The sequence below is a fragment of the Ranitomeya variabilis genome, chromosome 2 (assembly GCF_051348905.1).
Source record: "Ranitomeya variabilis isolate aRanVar5 chromosome 2, aRanVar5.hap1, whole genome shotgun sequence".
Taxonomy (NCBI): Eukaryota; Metazoa; Chordata; class Amphibia; order Anura; family Dendrobatidae; genus Ranitomeya; species Ranitomeya variabilis.
The window spans coordinates 59,555,390-59,577,914 of record NC_135233.1 but is presented as its reverse complement, the minus strand read 5'-3'; the positions used below and the strand labels follow the sequence as shown (position 1 = coordinate 59,577,914).

At 38.7% G+C, this 22,525-nt stretch overlaps 1 protein-coding gene across 10 annotated transcripts in view; it reads left to right on the top strand.

The window, feature by feature from the left end:
* Window positions 1-22,525, top strand: part of NRXN1 (neurexin 1) — a 1,786,277-nt gene that overhangs the window by 820,950 nt on the left and 942,802 nt on the right. For all 10 annotated transcript variants that reach the window (XM_077282466.1, XM_077282464.1, XM_077282462.1 and 7 more), the window contains one exon: window positions 8,044-8,166. In XM_077282466.1, coding sequence (XP_077138581.1) covers window positions 8,044-8,166 — 123 coding nt within the window. The remainder of the gene's footprint in view (window positions 1-8,043; window positions 8,167-22,525) is intronic.

The window sequence follows — 22,525 nt, the reverse complement described above, 5'->3', positions numbered from 1 at the left end:
GCACTAAATCCTCTTTAGGAACCTTGATGCCTTGAAGTCTGGCACAGTGTGAAAAGAGCAAAAAATACAATACCAGTGGTGGAAGATCAGAAGGTGAGGTATGGACTAGACAGCTGGCGGTGAATAGCGGAGCGGCTGGAGAGGTGAGCGGAGGGTGAGAATAACAATTTTTTTAGTATTTTACATATTATGCTTTGTGCTCTGGCATCTAGAGTGACCCCAAAGCATATTAAGGGATATTGAATTCAGGAAAAATACCTTCTCCGTTTATAGAATTTACTGGGAAAAGACACGCAAACAGGCAAATTACATTTTTGCCTAATCAGTTTATGTCCTACCAAAAGACACCAGAGCTCATACGTGAATGCAAAACCTGCAATATCTATAGTTATATTCTGGGTCCTACACTGACAATTATGGCCATGTGGTCACCAAAGAAAAAACTAAAAATTTTGATGTAATATTTACACTACCCATCAATAAAACTTTAGACAAGTTATTTTTTTTAAAACTGATGGTGTGTCCCTGGGATAGACCATCAATATTGACCCTGATCATTGTCACAAGCGATAAAAAGGGCCATAGTGGCATTATTTACTGTGAAGCACAGCTTCGTAGTTTAGTAGTTTACTATAACTTTTACTTCTATTCAAGTGAATGGTACTGATTGCAATAATTGGTTCTGCTGTGCCTGGTAAACAGAAAAGGGTACGGGTGCATTCCTGCTTATCTAATATTAGTATTATCCAAATTGCCAATTTATTTTAAAGTCCCTAATAACCCATTTAACTGTTATCTAATTATTTTATACATTTTCAAGTGTATAGATTTTAAATGGCAGAAAGTAATTTAATATATAGTAAATTGCAATTTGCATTTTTTTTTATTAGTATTGTTTTCACATAATTAGGAGATGAAATGAGTTGTTGACTTTTTACAATCCCTTATGGTTTACAGAGATTGATAAAAGTTTTAATAACATTGCTGTTACAATTACAGGTGCTTCTCACAAAATTAGAATATCATCAAAAAGTTAATTTGTTTCAGTACTTCAATACAAAAAGTGAAACTCATATATTATATAGCGTCACTACAAGCAGAGTGATCTATTTCAAGAGTCTATTTCTGTTAATGTTGATGATTATGGCTTACAGCCGATGAAAACCCAAAAGTCATTATCATATGTCCAGAAGGTAGTCATTCTACTCAACTTTCCATTAATATGCTTGGATACAGTACTCCGTGAACAGCCAGATCCTTTAGCAATGACCTTTTGTGACTTGCCCTCCTTGTGAGTGCGTCAATGACTGCCTTCTGGACATATGTCCAGTCAGCAGCCTTCCCCATGATTGTGGAGACTACTGAAACAGACTAAGGGGCCTTTTAAATGCTTAGGAAGCCTTTGCAGGTGTTTTTTGTTAATTATTCTAATTTACTGAGATAATGACTTTTGGGTTTTAATTGGCTGTAAGCCATAATCATCAACATTAACAGAAATAAACACTTAAAATAGATCACTCTGTTTGTAATGACTCTATATAATATATGAGTTTCTCTTTGTGTTGAAGAACGGAAATAAATTAACTTTTTGATAATATTCTAATTTTGTGAGAAGCACCTGTATCTCTGTTGTATATCCAGCAGTTCTCTGAATGCTGAGCCCTTTATAACCCCATCCACACCGCTGATTGGCAGCTTTCTGTGTGTGGGGGTGGGGTTATACAGAGCAGGAGGACTAGATGGCATGAGACAACTAGTCCACTAGTGATAATGTTCTGATTATAAAATACTGATTTTATTGAAACAAAAACAAGCAGCTCAGTAGGGAACACATCACAGGAATCAGAGTATCTACCTTTACATCATGCTGCTCTCAGATTACAGAGCAAAAACCTGCTGACAGATTCCCTTTAAAGGTCTCTAAAGTTAGAGCCACTTTTTGTAGCTGATCTTTTCTCTGGATCAATGATAGAGACAATAAATAAGCGACTCTTCAAAATGCTTTAATAGGCTATTTATAAAGGGTTTCATTTATCATACATTCCCTTTATTCCTTATATTAAAAGTACTTGTGTCTGCTACAACGCTAGGACCTTCTATCCAATGGAATATTTGGTCGCACGCCCTAGTAATATGCCACTGAAATCTTTGACAATGTAACTTTCTGTACGTGTTCCACAGTTAGTCATGGCGCTCATCGAATGTGAAATTTAGCTCCTATCCCATAACACAATATAAACTTATGTTTTGCTTATTAAAAGTAATACAAATAAGCCTGAAATCATTGTAATAGTTTATTGAGCCCCTGATATTCCGTGTCCTATAACAAGAGAAAACAAGCTCAATGCATTTTATAGATATTTGCTTGTTCATGAGGATTATTGGAAATAAATGTCCAATATCTTTTTACTGCTATGCTGCGTTGTATGATTGCGTAATTATCACCCAGTGTAGCAAATACATAAAACCAATTTATCCCGATGATTGCAAAGTAAATGTTTATCTTTCAATTACCTGTTTACAGTTGTCAGGTTGATGGTCTGTGCTAAAATGTCATTGTTCTCTTCTGATGTCACCTATCCCTCCTTCTATCGTTGCAATCAGAAGCCATTCATAGTAAATAGGCAGCTGATAAGGGCAGAGATGTAGCCTTGATTCGTTTTTATCAACCAGAATAGCATTTGATCATTTCTTAGTTTTTGAAATGTCTGACCGTACATTGCAGGATCACTAAAATAGCGCAAAACAAACCGAAAAAAAACAAAAGAACAAACAACCTATCGATACCAGTGAGCTGCGTAATGTGAACATCAGAGCCAACCTAAGATGTACACGTAGACAGATGCTAATTTGTTTTGCTCGATGGCATCTGTACTACTCAAATAGTAAACGGGGCGCGGCAGTTGATATATATGTACGACATAATGTATTCATCTTCTCCCTTCAGCTAGTCACTGATTTCAATGTGAAAAAAACACATTGAAAATATGGAATAGTGCCACACGCACAATATAATGCAAGACTATTACATGTCACCAAAATTTTCTGTGAGGGATTCACGACACTCCTGGGGCAGGTGCTCAAGTAGGGTCCAATACCAGCAATATTTAGTAGAAAAACTTGGCACTCAAATTATGGCTGAAAAGTATTACTTCTTTAATTGTATAGCAGTCAAAAAAGAAAGAGTAATACATGTAGACGTTTCAGACTCATATGACCTTAGTTTGTATACCCCGACTACACAGAGTGGAGGAGAGGGAGGTCACACATAGAACAAGCGGTGGACACCGCCGCGTTCAATGGCATCACACCTCTTCCGATCTGAACTGGGAAATATTAATCATTGGACACTGGGACCTATATTTCCTCCTCCTATGGCACCAGCACTATTTTTTCATGTACGTGTTTAAATACGGACGTGTGTTTGAGGCCTAATACACACCACTACTGCTAAATAACCTCTCCTTAAAGAGAGAGCATACGAGTCAGCCAGAAAGAACTTTCTACAGATGCAAACTGTAACATGCTGCTAGTGCAGGAAGAGATGTGTCAACTGGCAGATGAAGAGAATAACGATGATATTGCAGTTGATGTGTTGGAAGCAGAAAAAATGGGCAAGCATAAGAGATCTGAGCAACTTACAGTAGGTTGAAATTGTGAGATGACTGGGTCAGAGCAGCTCTGGAACAACAGGCCTTGTGTGGTTTTCCTGATACGCGGTAATTAATGTCCATTTATACTGCATGATTATTGTGAATGAGCGGCCTAGCAACATCTTGTTCAAGAGAATCATGCAGTCTAAACAGGCAGTCGATCACCTGAAGAACAAGCAAAATGCTCATTCACCAGGTGGATTGATCTTTTGTTTTGCATGAAGGATCATCAATCTTGTCAGCTCATCATCCTGTACAAACAGGACCTACACTGATGAGGAAAATGGCAGCCTATGACCCTCAGATGACCATGAATGATCTGGACGTTCAGTGCCCATCTGAAGCTAGGTCTACCTGTATACATAGGCAATTAAATGACTGCAATTAGGTAACTATCTACATATCTGCGGTCACTCAAAGTTGCTATATTGGGAAATATGAAGGCTCCTTTAGTACTTAGTAAAAGTAGTTAAAGAAAGAAAAAATGATTAACTAGCAACAGAGTCTTGGACACCTAAGACTTATTGATGCCCATGGAGAGTGAAGTCAAGCCCTCTTGGTCTTACCCTACTGAAGTGATATTATAGCACATATTTTTGAAAAGGCAAGGCTGGTTAAGGTAAGAAGGTGAGGGGAGAATATCTTAAATATGTGAAGCAGGTCATTACCCTGGAAAGGGTGTATATCAGAAAAGAGGGAAGATGAGCCTGTTCGAAAAATTGTGGACGCCTTGGTTGGAACTAGGCTAGGGGAGGCTAAGAGAAGTTAGGCCTGAGGAGGGTTTGTCTATATATTTACGGTGTATTCGTTTACAAATAATAGTTATTGTATATGGTTAACGTATATAATACTGCAGGATATGTTAAGAGGAAAGCATGAGCTGTCTAAAAGGGAAGGAGGGGGGCGGGTTGGGTAAGGGGGTTAAGAGTGAGGAAAATGGAAATTTATGTCTTAATGTGAAATGTTTTATTGGACTCTTATATTTAATAAAAAATTTGAGTAAAAAAGGTAAGAAGGTGTTCAAACACTTTTATTGCAACCATGGACCATGTAGCTGCCAACTGGTCCACACTGAGTCCATGACTGAAAAGTGTCTACCATTGACTTGTGAACCCTAGAAATGAACAATGGAAGAAGTTGGTCTGGTCTGATGAATCATATTTTCTTTTAAATCATGTGGATTACTGGGTACTTGTGATTTGCTTACTTGGCGAAGCAAATGCTCCAGGATGTCTCCCAATGGCAGTAACTTGTTTCAATAAAAAAAGGCACCTGGCAAACTATGAAAACTGTTCTGGAATAATTTGCAGAACATAATAAATTGTTGACAGTGTTTAGTTGGCCTTCAAATTTCCAAGATTTCATTCTGACCAAGAATCTGTGGTATGTGCTGGAAAAACAACTCTGATCTATGTGGCCTTCACCTCAAAGCTTACAGAGAGTATTCACCGCAAACATTTTGGTGCCACATACATAGGACACCTTCAGAGTTCTTGTAGGGATCATGCATTGAGGACCTTGTATTCTCACTGCATTTAATAATATTAGAAAGGTGGTTTTATTGTTAAGACAGATTAGTGTATATGGTTCATTCCCTTAAAACCTTACTAGATCCACTTGCAGAGCAACTGTAGTAAATGTCAAGCTTGACTGCTCTGAACAGGAATGACTTGAGGCTATCAAAAACTCCCGTTTCATGTTAACCACTTAAAACAGAAATGGCTAATTATGCTGTCCTTATATATGATAATTAAAATCTAGTTTGCATTAACACTTGCAACATAGACGTAGAGCATAATTAGCATAGTGTGTTGGCCAATCTTTGTCTTAGCTGCGCCCTAAGCTGTTGAAATGCAAATAAATGCACTTGGCGCATAGTAAAATCTACTGCAAAGTCAGGACTTAATCAGAACGTATAAGCATAGACATATTCACATACAGTATACCCTTTAGGGCAGGGGCGCGTGGCCTGCAGCTTTGGAGACCACATGATGCACACAATGCCATTTTGTGTTGCTTATGACCTTCTGGTTACTGACATGATTGAATGTAGTTGGTGGCTGCTGACATGTATTTTCCTTGGCAGACGGAGGAGAAAGAGCATGCAGTGCAGAATAATGGATAGGTAAGTATTATTGGCGCACTCTGTGGCCATCTCTTGGACCCCATACCTGGCCAGACTCCTGACTCCTGACTCCTGAATGCCACTCTGAAGATGAAGTGTTCATGCATGACACTTCTTTGTATCTTTATAGGCCTAGCCCAAATGCTTAACTAATTCTGCCATTCCCATCCAGTGTAATAGAGAGGGCACCTATCCTCCTGACGGATGGGAGTCTTAGAACCTGAATGGACATTTATGGTATACATTTTCAGCATGCCATATGTCTCAGATAGTAATTTACCTTTACGTTTTATTGGTACCCTTGGGATTGGCTCATTTTGATAATGTGGCCCCCTGACCGGAAAAGGTTGTGCATTTCTGCTATAGAGTATACAGGCAGACTGGCACAAGACATAGCACTCTTATGTATAAACTCTAATTATTGAGTTCCATGTTTTCTATAATAAACATATGACAAGCAGTATAATTCTTAAATAACCTGATAAGTCTCCCCAAATTATATTCACCATGTTGATTAACCCCATTCAGTTACCCCATTACTGTCTAAGAGTGTAACAGCTCTAGCTACTCTCCATGGAATCTCCATCTAGGTTATAGTAGGTCATTGGAATTGTAGTTGGGAAACATTGGTACAGCCTATAGTAGCTAATTAGGCAAACAAGGCTAAATTGAGTAACTGTGAGGTATGGAGGGCTTGTATTTATAGACAGCAGATGGTCAGAACTGGAAGACTGCAGTGTAGTGATCTGTGATGGGACAGAGAACAGTTTATACTGGGACATCATTGGGGTTAAAAAGTAGTAAACTTTGATACTCACCTCTCAATGGTTCTCCCAATACCTGTCCCAGTTTCACTTCCCCCTGGTCATCCAATTGTTCCTCTTTAGCCTTCTTTTCAACCCCGGTCTAATAATGCTTACTCTGATTACCATGAGGCATGGGGTCGCATGGGGTGTGTTATTGATGTTAATGTCGGGCATCGTGCTCTAGTCGGCAGCAACACCAGGAGACCTAGAATGGAGAGATCAATGATGGAGGAGCAGGGGTGGAGTAGGCCAGTGGGACAGGTATCAGGAGGGCTGAGGAAAGATGAGTACAAGAGTTTATAAACCTAGACTATGTGGTATGGGTTTCTTAATGGTTCCATATGGTTGACAGATGACATGGCTTACTTCTTGACCTTGGCCACTGCCAACCGTATGCCTACTGACTTTATGCACACAAAAGTGGCCATAACTGCAATATGACATTGGAGGGGACACATTGAAAGGATACTTGTCATCATGAAAAATGCTATTTACCTGCAGATATAAAGTTAATCTGCACGCAAATAGGGTTACAATTCTGCTCATCTTCTTTGGCACACCCCAGCACTTTCATTGTCAACTGCCTCTTCAATCAATCTGTGCCAAGCAAATTGTCAGTCAAAGTGCTTGGTCGTGCATAGAGCCACCACTTACAGTATAGTGAGCGATGCCTGTAGTTGCACCCTGCACCACTCCTATAACTGAAAGCCAGTGGCTCATGGGAGGAAATAAGTTCATTTTCTCCCAGTAGCTGCACTTTCAATAAGGCGGATGGGCAGCATTGTAAGCCTACCTACAGATTAACCCTATATATGAAAGTAAATTACATATTCCAAGGTGACAGGTTCCCTTTAATCCCTTCCTGGCAAATAAGATTTAAACCAGATTTATTTGATAAAAAATAAAATTTCCCTGCCTGAAATGAACAAATCTGAATAATTCTCTCAACTCTAGTCATCAATTAAAATTAAAACTGCAAATACAGCAAGAGATAAAATAAGTAAGAAAGTTGGGTCTCTAGGAGTAAGTTATTACTGGATTTATTTCTTTATCGATGGTTGTACCTCGGTCTAAAGCAGTATTAGATTTAGGAGGTCTGATATTTTGAAATTGGCAAAGTTGTTTTTACAGGCTGCATTAAAGTAATGAAATCCATATTAATTGTAAAATAAAGCTTGGATTGATAGACTAAATAATCCCAGGGCTTAACCATTGCCTGTGATTAAAATAACCTAGAAGCACAATGTAATAAGAAACAATTCTCACTGCCGTCCTTGTATCATTCATTTTCCATCGGGGTTTACGTGCCCAATTTATGCCAAACAAACTGTAAATATGAATATAATCATCAGTTGATTGTGTGTGTATTTTTCTTGCTATGACTTTCTGTTTTTCTTTGAAAGGTTCACATACTTAAATGTGTCGTGATTGTTTAATGATGGTTTGGCATATTCTGCAGGCAAAGGCCCAGAGACTCTTTATGCTGGTTATAACCTCAATGATAATGAATGGCACACAGTTCGTGTGATTCGGAGAGGAAAGAGTTTAAAGTTAATAGTGGATGATCAACAAGACATGACAGGTAGGTACATTCATTTATTCTGTCCTGCAGCAGTATTTCTGATACATGTATCTGGGAAATGTTCCTCAAGGTGATAGTGTATAGTAACAATCCAAAAAAAAACAAGAAAACAACTGGATCTGGTGGATTGGGATGCATTGAAGATTCCTGAATTCCTGTCGTGCCTTCAAGAGTTGATTATGCAAGTAATAATGTACTTCATACAGCAATGACTGATCTTCAGGTAGGAAGGAAGGCAAATTTTACTGACCTACTGTACTAATCGAGCAGATGGGAATCGCATGTGGTAGGGATGAGAGGACCCGTGGAAGTTCGAGTTCTGGTACCCGACCCGAACTTTATTCCAAATTTTGTACCAGAACTGGAGCCGATCTTGAACCAGAACCTGTACCCCATTGAAAATAATGAGGATCAAAACTTTTGAGCTTCAGAAAATCTATCTCTCTCTGCAACAGACTTTCCAAGGAACTCCGAACATTGCAACGGTCTTCTGGGAGAAGTCCATGTTCGGAATTTAGCACTAACAGTCCAGTACGAACCCCAAACTTTTAAGTTTGGGTTTGCTTCTTTCTATCTGTGTTACAGTGAGACTGTTGGTGGATTTATATACATTAAGGGACCATACTTTCGGTCCAAATACGATCCGAACAGACATCAGATCACACTCTGACCAATATTATTCTATGGGGCCGTGTACATGTCAGATTTTTTCCTCAGACTGAGTCCATCCAAGTTAAAAATCGCAGCATGCAGGAGTTGCATTCATAAATTGGATCGCACTGGGTCTTGCAAGTCAATGGCCCCATCAAAAAAAATCCAAACACATTTGGATGAGTGCAGTCTAATTTTCTTGGAATGACAGAATGGAGAAGATAGAGACATTTTTTTCTCCATAGTCTCCTCATCTGAGAGAATCAGATCACACTATGTTCACATTCTGATCTAACTCTTATTAGTGTGATTTGCATAATCATCCAGATTCTCTCGTAACTCTAACCCTATTACCTTCTAACAAGTGGATGTTGATATGAAATCTTTTTTAGGAAAAAAATTATAAAAAACCCATTCAGAATTCTCTAAGCTAATAAAGTAATGTATACACGCATCTTACCCCTTCTCGGCAGCTTCCCTGTCAATGCTGCCCAAGTGCTCCACTAGTCTTTGTACATCTTGTTGCAGCCAGATGGACATGAGACTGCTGTAGACAATCACCAACGCAGTCAGTAGCATTCACATACCTGTCTGGACTGAATAGGAAGTTCAGGGACTAGTGTGGGGAAATAGTCGATGCTGGAAGTAGAGCAACAGAGGTTTGCTAAGGTGAGTATGCTTTATTTTATTATTTTTAAATATTTTGAAAATTAATTATTTTATTTTTTATTTCAGAGGTGAAAAACCCTTTTAGTTTTTTTACCTCAATGTCTATGTCATTAAAGATTTAAACAAATATGTAAGCTTTGATAGTATAAAATCTGTTACTATAAGAACTTTATATGTAGAGGAATTACAAAGTGTATATGCACATTTTTTTCAACAGGGGCTCATGGCAACGGTTATGCCTATCTGACCCACGCATAACCTGGTTAGATGCGAACAATGGCACCATGCAGTGAATCTAGATGGTATGCCCATTCTGTAGACATACATGGACATTGCCATACTGTTCGTATAAAAAAGTCCATATAACAATATCTATACTGTCTCCATCAGAAAATCACATCTAATAGCACCATCATAATCAGTAGAGTGCACCTACAAACCCTGTGAGACACATGGGACTCTGGAAATTGTGCCTATTGATTACACCCTTTAACCAAATATCCTTATATGATTTTATTAAGGCTTTTTGCTTTTGTCAAGGTGAAAAAGAAGATAATGCATTTTTAGTTTTCCATCTTAAATATGGTCAATGGGGTTTAGAGAATCAATTTGCAAATTCACAGTATATTCGGCTGTTAATTTTATTTTGCTGTTGATAGAAGAAAGTACCAGTTGATTAAACAGTCACCTGTCTCCATTAGCATATAATGATTTCCCAAAGTATTTACAAATCTTAACTATAAAAAAACAATTTGACCAAAGCAAACCAACGTTTCAACTAAATTATGAATAGTGTTATCTGTATGGATTTGTGGGTCAACGTCTTCTCCTGCTTGCAAGCTACAGTGTAAGGCCGGGTTCACGCGACTATAGATTCTCTCATCCAAGAGAATTGGGTAAATTATGGTAATGACACTCTGATCAAACTCTGATCCGAGTGTCAGTTTGGTGTAATCTGATTCTCTTGATAGAGAGAACCATATGTAGAACACTGGGGAGAAGATGGAGAACAAAATTCCTCCATCTTTTCCATTGTGTGAGTGCTCAGAAATCAGACTGTGCCCAAATGTCATCCGAGGGCAGTCTAATGTTTTCCATGCACCCGTAGACTTGAATAGTTGAGTGTCTTCCAATTTCAGATTGGAAAAAAAATCGGTCATTGAATAACATTGTCCTAAGTGCTGTACGATAAGAATTTGCTCTAATGTTCACATGAGAATATAAATTGCATGTGTTATATCCAATTTGTTATTGGATAGAACTCGAGCCAATGTGAGATGTAGGAACAAAAAAAATGAATATTGTTAGATTCCGGAGAACAGCAGCAACTATACCAGGTAAGCATGACTTATTTATGGCAAGTGAAAGTTTGAGAACATGGCAGATTATAAATAGCCAATCCAGGCAAGGATTATAAATTCAGCTTTAGGCCAGTCACAGGCATCTAGAGTAGATTGCCCCAAATTTTCATTTACTTCCATGGGACAGTTTCTTGATATTATAATGTACTTAATAGAATGAAAACACAAAGCTATAACAGTGTAAAATACTATAAAATACTAATTAACATAGAAGGTTCCTTTAAGTGCCACATTCCTAAAAGAGAAAACCACTCAGATCAGACCAGGGATTGTTTTTCCTCATTTCTCTAAATAGAATCTTGATAAATAAGTCATGATTGTGGAGCCATGTGCACTCATTTTTAACACATCGGTATGACATTTGATCCAAAAATACTTTTTTTTCTACACAAAATTAATCTTAAAATAGAAGTGATTTGTCCCTTTTGTTGTTTTAAATTCAAACTTCAGGTGCAAAAACAAAGTAAATTAATTTGATCGTTCACAAATGCAGGGAAGAGGTTGTAGAGCATAAGTCATTGAGTTTGGCAAAGATCAGTTATAGGCAGGTCTGATAAATACATGCCGAGAAGTCATTACTGTAGGCAGTGCTTTAGTTTTGGTGTGGCATGTTAGCTGACCTAAAGGACTCCTCCCAAGATTGCAAATTACCACCTATGCACACACATGCCTGGTTGACTGATGGGGTCTGAATGCTGGGTCCTTTACTGATCCACAGATGGAGAAGTACTCAGTCAGAATAGAGCATGCCACTGCATGTAGTTATAGACTGTGGGACTCTATGCCTCATTTTCTTCACCTACAGATGTAGCAAAGTTTATTCTGACCCACAACACACTATTTTGAGAACTTGTCACAGAGGGTTACCTCACTTCAGATGATTAAGATTGCTTAACAATGCACTCATGTCATTTAGGTGTCAAATTATCCTTTTTTGTGCTGTGATATCTTAACTTTGTTACCCGAGTCAAGGTAGACCAATAGGTAACACACCATAAGATTTGACATTAAATTAGTTAAAGGGATTATCTGGGACTTTGTTTAATTTTTGCCGTGGGGCAAAAACCTTACAGTCATGTAGTTGTAAAGTACCTGTTTGTTCTGCCTGGTGCTGATCTCTGTTGGTTCAGAGAGGTCAAGGTCGGACCGCTCCTGCCAGCGATTCTGCTGCTTCATTTCAACAGAACAGTTCTTTCACGTTGCTTTGTCGATGGGTTGTCACTGCCGAAACTCATGATTTTTGACAGCCAGCTCCCCGCAGTTAGGCAGCAGGGAGCTGGGTTGTCAATCAGCATGACATTGGCAGTAACGCCCATCAATTGAGCAGAACGGAAGAGCTGCTCTATTAATGTGATGTCAACGATAAGCTGCAGAATCATTGGTAGTAGAAGTCCATGACCGCTCTGAGCCGGCAGGGACTAGCATTGGGCAAAACAAACAGGTAGTTATTTTAACTACCTGCCTGTAAGTTCTTAGCCCTATTGCAAAAAATAAGCAAGATAATCCCTTAAATAAATGCACTATATAACACAATAATGAAAATAAAATCACTGAAAAATGCTTCTGAACCTCTTTTTGATGCATATTTTATTAGTGGATTGACACTTGTTACTGTTATTCAGTTCACTTTTAATATTCCCAAATTATTTTCTGTTTTCATTTTCCACATGGAATCTTTTAACATGATAAATATTTGCTTTTATCTCCTGCCGTTCAGATTCATTCTTTGTGGGAGTTGTCCTACGGGAAATAGATGTGTATATTTCATGTTCTACATTTCATAATGACGCTATAACAGGCTGGATTTTAACACGAGGACATGCCCATTTCTCAAACACCACTCTAGAAACTGGCACTGCTGGAAGATGTATTGCTTGAGTGTTTAATTGCCCTCTAAAAAATATGGACTTTACTAATGAAAATGTTATCAAGCATTCTTCAATGTGAAGTGTATCATTTTTCTCTCCAATTAGATATGAATTAGACTAGAAAATGAAAATATAAATGAAATGTTCTGGTTCATTACACAAGTGGAAAAAAAGGAACACATTTCCAAAAATATGTTACAAAAGAACGAATCTACTTCTCCATCTTTCCAATTATCTATCTATCTACCTATCTAAAGAAAAAAACCTGACCAGCACCTCCTAAGTGTGAACAGGTGCAAGCTGCATTATATAGAAAAAGAAAACACAGCAGCACTCTATATAAGCCATGATATATGCAAGCAGTGAAACATTGTATCTAAACTGTTATTACTCAGTAAGATGTACTTACAAAAATAAAGGTTCTTAGTGCATAAATTGGCCAGTTCATGTATGCCCATCAACCGTGGCAAGGTGACCTCTTTCTAATGGGTCCTATTCTACTGCACATTCCTCTCTTGAGGCTATCACCCTACAGTTAAATGGACTCTCCTGGGCCATGAGCCTACAGTTCAATGGGTAAGTAGAACTGATGCAAATCACCTGCTGGTCAATAGGAGGAGTCAGGATGGAGGCAGTCACATCTCCAATAGTAAAATATAAGGAAAAAAACTGACCAGCAACTCCTACATAGCTCAAGAGAGGTATGTACCGTAGAATAGGGAGGTCACCTTGCCATGGTTGATGGGCATATATGAATTGGTCGATTTATGAGCTGAGAACCTTTAAGTTTGTAATTAAATCTTACTGAGGAATAACACAATTAAGATTCAATGTTTTCAGTGCTTGCATATATCTTTGCTTATGTAGAGTGGTGTTTTGTTTTCTTTATCTATCTATCTATCTATCTATCTATCGAGCCTATTTAGAATTTGTGTGTCTTGCTCATATTTGGCTTGTTCTCTCAACTGGATTTCCTTCACATTATTTGATATATATATTTTTTTTTATAACATGACAGAAACAGGCATTTTACTTATATTTCTTTTTCCAAGCAAAAATATTAAAAAATTGGGATCATAAGGGCATATCAACATCAAAGTTATGCTGGCAAGACCTGGTACCCCCCATGGTTTTATAGAAATTAATTTAGATAACCAATTACCCACACTTTTTATATAAAGTATGTCTAATTTGATACATTGATTAACTCAGATCTGATCTTCATCAGAAAAGAAAAAGCCCCTCCACTTCCCACTAAGTCCCTCCCAACTTTTTGGGAAAGTCTAAAGAGCTGTGTTGAAACTAAAAAAAAAAATGCGTAATTTTTTCCTACATAATAAGAAAAAATCATGCACCAAAACTTTTCCTGCAAAGCATTTAAAGTATTTATCAAATTTATAAATGATAATTTCCAGTAGCCTATTAGCAGTCCTTTCATGTCTTTGAATTGGAACTATGTAATGTTATAAAAAAATGTTGGTGGTGCCGCATGGATCTTGTACGCCTACTCATTGGTTACAGTTAAAGGGGTTTTCCCATGAACAAATATCAAAAGAACTTGGAATAATAATAGGTTGCTATTTTTTTTTCCTATGAGATTATCTTATAAATGTGCCTCTGCTGTGTACTGTGTAATAGATGGAACATACCAGAACTCCTGACCACGGATAAGCATAAGTCACTTTTGATAAGTGAGTATGCAGATGAAACAGCAGGGGCTCACAGTTGCTGCTTTCTGGGCTAACATATTTCTTTGCCTGTTTTATCACAGCAGCGAGTGTTTCAGCAGCATATCCCACTATCTGAGCTCAACATAAGTTAAATCAATGATGCAGGAGCTCTATTATTATTATTATTATTTATTGTTATAGCGCCATTTATTCCATGGTGCTTTGCATGTGAGGAGGGGTATACATAATAAAAACAAGTACAATAATCTTAAACAATACAAGTCATAACTGGTACAGGAGGAGTGAGGACTCTGCCTGCGAAGGCTCACAATCTACAAGGGATGGGTGAGAATACAGTAGGTGAGGATAGAGCTGGTCGTGTAGTGGTTTGGTCGATCGGTGGTTACTGCAGGTTGTAGGCTTGTCGGAAGAGGTGGGTCTTCAGGCTCTTTTTGAAGGTTTTGATGGTAGGTGAGAGTCTGATGTGTTGTGGTAGAGGGTTCCAGAGTAGGGGTGATACGCGAGAGAAATCTTGTATACGATTGTGGGAAGAGGAGATAAGAGGGGAGTAGAGAAGGAGATCTTGTGAGGATTGGAGGTTGCGTGTAGGTAAGTACCAAGAGACGAGGTCACAGATGTGTGGAGGAGACAGGTTGTGGATGGCTTTGTATGTCATGGTTAGGGTTTTGTACTGGAGTCTCTGGGCAATGGGGAGCCAGTGAAGGGATTGACAGAGGGGAGAGGCCAGGGAATAGCGGGGGGACAGGTGGATTAGTCGGGCAGCAGAGTTTAGAATAGATTGGAGGGGTGCAAGAGTGTTCGAGGGGAGGCCACAGAGCAGGAGGTTACAGTAGTCAAGGCAAGAGATGATGAGGGCATGGACTGGGGTTTTTGCAGATTCTTAGTTGAGGAATGAATGGATTCGTGAAATATTTTTGAGTTGAAGTCGGCAGGAAGTGGAAAGGGCTTGGATATGTGGTTTGAAGGAGAGATCAGCATCAAGGATTACCCCGAGGCAGCGAGCTTGTGGGACTGGGGAGAGTGGGCAGCCATTTACTGTAATGGTTAGGTTCATTGGGGGGGTCGCGTGAGATGGGGGAAGGATGATGAATTCTGTTTTGTCCATGTTAAGTTTCAGAAATCTAGCGGAGAAGAAGGATGAAATAGTGGACAGACATTGAGGGATTCTCTAGTGGCCACTGAGCATATATGTTACTGATTTGATTTATGATGAGCTCACAGGACTGGTGACATGGCAGAAATATGCGCTGCTGTGATAAAACAGGCAGGGAAATGTGTTACCCAAGAAAGTAGCAGCTGTGAGCTCCTGGTGTTTTGCCTATATACTCACTTATCATAAGTGGCTTATGCTTCCCCCAAGGCCGTGAGCTGGAGCAGCTCTGCATGGTCAGACACAGCCATTACACAGTACACAGCAGGGCACAATTATAAGATTATCTCAGCGCAGGAACATTTTATTTAAACACATCCAATTGTGGAACTTAGTAGTATTCCAAGATTTATTAATTAAAATGAACTTGGTTCATTTAAAAGCTAGGGGGAAACTTTATTACATTGTTATCATGAGATCCATCTAAAAGATGGGTTAAACAATTCAGATTCTTCCTCTAATAACACTTTGGCGGCCTATAGCCTCCATTAGGGGGAGAAAAGGAGCTTTTTCTTAGTATTTACAGTGGGGCAAAAAAGTATTTAGTCAGTCAGCAATAGTGCAAGTTCCACCACTTAAAAAGATGAGAGGCGTCTGTAATTTACATCATAGGTAGACCTCAACTATGGGAGACAAACTGAGAAAAAAAAATCCAGAAAATCACATTGTCTGTTTTTTTATCATTTTATTTGCATATTATGGTGGAAAATAAGTATTTGGTCAGAAACAAAATTTCATCTCAATACTTTGTAATATATCCTTTGTTGGCAATGACAGAGGTCAAACGTTTTCTGTAAGTCTTCACAAGGTTGCCACACACTGTTGTTGGTATGTTGGCCCATTCCTCCATGCAGATCTCCTCTAGAGCAGTGATGTTTTTGGCTTTTCGCTTGGCAACACGGACTTTCAACTCCCTCCAAAGGTTTTCTATAGGGTTGAGATCTGGAGACTAGCTAGGCCACTCCAGGACCTTGAAATGCTTCTTACGAAGCCACTCCTTCGTTGCTCTGGCGGTGTGCTTTGGATCATTGTCATGTTGAAAGACCCAGCCATGTTTCATCTTCAATGCCCTTGCTGATGGAAGGAGGTTTGCACTCAAAATCTCACGATACATGGCCCCATTCATTCTTTCATGTACCCGGATCAGTCGTCCTGGCCCCTTTGCAGAGAAACAGCCCCAAAGCATGATGTTTCCACCACCATGCTTTACAGTAGGTATGGTGTTGGATGGATGCAACTCAGTATTCTTTTTCCTCCAAACACGACAAGTTGTGTTTCTACCAAACAGTTCCAGTTTGGTTTCATCAGACCATAGGACATTCTCCCAAAACTCCTCTGGATCATCCAAATGCTCGCTAGCAAACTTCAGACGGGCCCGGACATGTACTGGCTTAAGCATTGGGACACGTCTGGCACTGCAGGATCTGAGTCCATGGTGGCGTAGTGTGTTACTTATGGTAGGCCTTGTTACATTGGTCCCAGCTCTCTGCAGTTCATTCACTAGGTCCCCCCGCGTGGTTCTGGGATTTTTGCTCACCGTTCTTGTGATCATTCTGACCCCACGGGGTGGGATTTTGCGTGGAGCCCCAGATCGAGGGAGATTATCAGTGGTCTTGAATGTCTTCCATTTTCTAATTATTGCTCCCACTGTTGATTTCTTCACTCCAAGCTGGTTGGCTATTGCAGATTCAGTCTTCCCAGCCTGGTGCAGGGCTACAATTTTGTTTCTGGTGTCCTTTGACAGCTCTTTGGTCTTCACCATAGTGGAGTTTGGAGTCAGACTGTTTGAGGGTGTGCACAGGTGTCTTTTTATACTGATAACAAGTTTAAACAGGTGCCATTACTACAGGTAATGAGTGGAGGAAAGAGGAGACTCTTAAAGAAGAAGTTACAGGTCTGTGAGAGCCAGAAATCTTGATTGTTTGTTTCTGACCAAATACTTATTTTCCACCATAATATGCAAATAAAATGATAAAAAAACAGACAATGTGATTTTCTGGATTTTTTTTTTTCTCAGTTTGTCGCCCATAGTTGAGGTCTACCTATGATGTAAATTACAGACACCTCTCATCTTTTTAAGTGGTGGAACTTGCACTATTGCTGACTGACTAAATACTTTTTTGCCCCACTGTATACAGTGATCTCGGCTTAATAGTCACTTACTGTGAAGTGACAGATTTCATTAAATGCACGTCACTACTTTTTTACTTGATTAGACAACTGACCATAGGATAATATATGTGCAAGACTTAACAAACAAAAATATATGCAAAGGAAAAAAAAACAGTATCTAAAAAAAATTATGCAAAAATATTAAATAAAAAAATCACTGCACAATATTGATTCTGTAATTAAAAAAATAAAACATATCTCTCCAAAAATCAAATGCAGTGTTTTTTTTTAATTTAAACCCTCTCCCTAAAAAAATGTTTTAAAAAAGTAATATTAATAGTAATTTAACAAATCATTGCCAGGATTGACTGTCTCTGCTTGGTGAAAAATTATTTTTAGTCCCTACTCTGGTTGCACTTCTTCGATATCTGAGATGATATTTTTAACTTAAGAATCCCTTTCGTTCCATTCTGTTTGATCTCATAGTATTCTGTGGGGTCGCTCGCAGGCTTGTACTAGGCCAGGGAATATATGGGTTTTCATCATCAAAGAGCAGTGGAATTTGGGACTTTGATGATCCAGTATCTTTTTTTGTCATGAGATGAGGATTGTAGCCACATTCACCAGTCCAGTATTATTTTTAGTTTTGTATTCTTTCATCCTGTGTATCATTCCCTGAATTCATCTATGTCTGCTGCCTGTCTACAAACACGGTGTAGTGCCTAGACCATTGTGTGGAGACTGGAAAAAGATTTTATATCTTTAGCTGCAGAAATATAAAAATATAGATGTTAGAAACATTATTATTAACATGCGTTTAGAGAAACAGAAAAAGAAAAGAAAGGTTAATGTCACTCACAAGAAAATAAGTGTAATTGTCTAGAATTGCCAAAATATTCACATGTATATAATCTCTAAAGGATCTATCTTTTCTATATATTACTGTATATATTATTTTGTTCTTTCTTTTCCCTTTCTTTCTTTTTTTTCTGGCAAGTGGAAAAAAAGGAACACCTTTCCATAACAATTACAATGGAACCAATCTGCTTCTCCGTCTTTCTAATTATCTATCTACAGTTGAAACCAGAAGTTTACATCCACTATATAAAAAGACACATCTGCATGTTTTTCTCAATATCTGACATGAAATCAGAATAAACCTTTCCCTTTTTAGGTCAATTAGAATTACCATAATTATTAATTTTTGCCAAATGCCAGAATAATGAGAGAGAGAATGTTTTAAGGTATTTTTATTACTTACTGCAAAGTCAAAAGTTTCCATACATTTCATTAGTATTTGGTACCATTGCCCTTAAACTGAATGGCTATGGTCAGACGTTTGGGATATCCTTCCACAAGCTTCTCACTATAGTTTATCAGAATTTGGGCCCAATCCTCCTGATAAAACTGGTGTAACTGACCCAGGTTTGTAGGTCGCCATGCTCGCATCGGCAGTTTCAGCTTTGCCCATAAATTTTCGATAGGATTGAGATGAGGGCTTTGTGATGGCCAAAACATTGAATTAATGCATATGATAAATACATTAAATGAGGTATTGGTTAATATTTTTACCAAAGTAAATAAGCTCGCTACCCACATCACGAGTCCTCATACTTGCGAGTCCGACCACTAATATAAAAAAACAGCTAACATAGAAAAACTCAAAAAAACACATACCATAAGGTTCAGGCTTCCCAAAACACTGTCTGATGACAAATGCACATCTAGCAGGATGCAGCAGGCCTCCACTGATAAAGGCAAGGGGCAGCACAGGTGCAAACTACTGATAAAAACAGCCACCCCCACACATACCAGACCATGAAGGGGTTGGCTGCCTAGTATTAAAAATTGCACAATGATATGGCTTGCATAGGATGCCAGGAGGCCTGAAGAATACTCGCAAGTATGAGAACCCGTGACATGGGTTGCGAGCTTATTTATTTTGGCCAAAATATTAACCAATACCTCATTTAATGTATTTATCATATGCATTCAGTTTTTGCACTTTTTATCATATCATGGATAATGATAAAATGATAATGATAATGATAATAATGCAGGATGTGGCTAGGCCTCTTTTTGTTGGCTTGGTCTATTGGGGCATCTGTTCCCGTGTGTTGCATTTTATAGTGCTGGCCAGCCCGCCTGTTAATACAAGGGTGTCATTAATAGGCTGCAGACAAGACACTGTGCATCACACTTACCTGTGTGACTGGCATGCTATGCAAGCCATATCATTGTGCAATTTTTTCTACTAGGCAGTCAACCGCCCCCATGGTGTCGTATGTGTGGCGGTGGCTGTTTTTATCAGTAATTTGTACCTGTGCTGCCCATTGCCTTTATCAGTGGAGGCCTGCTGCATCCTGCTAGATGTGCATTTGTCACCAGGCAGGGTTTTGGGAAGGCCGTATCTTATGGTATGTGTTTTTTCACTCCAAAACATTGACTTTGTTTTCCTTTAGCCACTTTGTTACCATTTTGGCAGCATGCTTTGAGTCATTGTCCATTTGGAAGACCCGTTTCCGCCAAAGCTTTAACTTCCTGGCTGATGTCTTGAGATATTGCTTCAGTATTGCCACATAATTTTCTTTTCTCATGATGCCATTTACATTTTGTGAAGTGCACCAGTCCCTTCTGCAGCAAAACAACCCCACAACATGATGCTGTCATCCCTGTGTTTCACAGTTGGGATAGTGTTTTTAGGCTTCCAAGCTTTTCCCTTTTTCCTTCAAATGTAAAAATGGTCATTATGCCCAAAAAGTTCAATTTTCAATTTTAATTTCATCAGACCACAGGACATGTCTCCAAAAATTAAAGTCTTTGTTTCTGTGTGCATTTGCAAATATTAATCTGGCTTTTTTATGTTTCTTTTGGAGTAATGGCTTCTTCCTGGCAAAGTGGTCTTTCAGCCCATGTTGATACAGTACTCGTTTCACTGTGGATATTGACACAATCTTACCGGCTTCCACCATCTTCTTCACAAGGTCTTTTGCTTTTGTCCTTGGGAAGATATGCACATGTTGGACCAAAGTATGTTCATCTCTGGGACACAGAACCCGTCTCCTTCCTGAGCAGTATGATGGCTGGACATTCCCATCTTGTTTGTACTTGTGCATAGTTGTTTGTACAGATAAATGAGGCACATTCAGGTTTCTTGAAATTGTACCCAAGGATGAGCCAGACATGTGCAAATCCACAATTCTCTTCCTAATATCTTGGCTATTTTCTTGAGACTTTCTCATGATGCATCACAAAGAAGCAGTGTGTTCAGGTGTGCATTGAAATACATCCACAGGTGTGTCTTTAATTAACTCAGATGTTGCCAAAAAAAAACTGTCAGAAGCTTCCAAACACAAGACATCATCATATGGGCAGTCCAGAGTTGTTCAAATGCATAGTAATCTTAGTGTATGTAAACTTTTGACTTTGCAGTAAGTAATACAAATGTGTTAAAATATTTTCTCTCATTATTCCGGCATTTGGCAAATATTAATAATTATAGTAATCCTAATTGACCTATAACAGGAAAGGTTTATCCTGATTTCATGTCAGATATTGAGAAAAACATGCAGATGTGTCTTTTATATAGTGTATGTAAACTTCTGGTTTCAACTGTATATACTGATCAAAAATATAAACGCAAAACTTTTTGTTTTGCTCCTATTTTTCATGAGCTGAAGTGAAAGATCTAAGACTTTTCTTTGTACATAAAATATCTACCGTATTTATTTATCATTTGCTTCTTTCTTCATGTTGTTTATAAAAAAGTTTTTCTTTCTTTTTTACTCTCTTGCTTTCTTTCTTCACACGGCTCAACATTAGAGGTAGGAGGAGAAAAGGTTAAAACATTGGACAAATACTCTAGACAGAATGTGGTGTATAACTGCAACACTGAAGATAGGACATGGGAGTAGTATTCTAAAAATAATACATTGATCCCATTGTATTGATACCACAACAAACCTGCCAAGAGAGGGCCACCCACCAAAAATGTCAGCCCAGACAAGGAGGGCATTAATCAGAAAGGCAACACAGATACCAAAGGTAACCCTGAAGGAGCTGCAGAGTTCCCAAGCAGAGAATGTAGTATCTGTCCATACGACACCAATAAGCCGTACACTCCATACAGGTGGTCTTTATGGAAGAGTGGGCAGAAGAAAAAAACCTTTATAGACACACAAAAATTTTAAGACTCATTTTGAGTTTGCCAAAAGACATGTGGGAGACTTCCAAAATGTATGGAAGGAAGAAACCATCTAACTTGAAGGAGCTGGAGCAGTTTTGCCTTGAGGAATGGGCAAAAATCCCAGTGGCAAAATGTGGAAAGTTAATACTTATCCAAAATGACTTGCAGCTGTAATTGCTGCCAAAGGAGGCTCTACAAAGTACTGACTTTAAGGCCAGGGTCACATTTGCGAGTGTGATGCGAGAAACACGCGCGAGTCTCTCGCATCAATAGCCGGCACTGCCACCGGCATTCGGGACCGGATTGTGCAGCTGCATAGAAATACATGCAGCTGAACGCTCCGGTCCCGAGTGCCGGGTATTGATGTGAGAGACTCGCGCGTGTTTCTCACATCACACTCGCAAGTGTGACTCTGGCCTAAGGGGGTGAATAGTTATAAGGGGGTGAATAGTTGTGCACACTAAATTTTTCAGTTATTTTGTCCTATTTGTTGTTTGCTTCACAGTAAAAAGAAAAAAAAAGAAAAACAAATATTCACAGTTATAGGCATGTTCTTTACATTAATTGATGCAAACCCTCAAAAACAACCAGTGAAATTCCAGGTTGTGAGGTAGCAAAACACAACAAATTCAAAGGGGGGGTGAATACTTTCATAAGCCACTGTATGATGT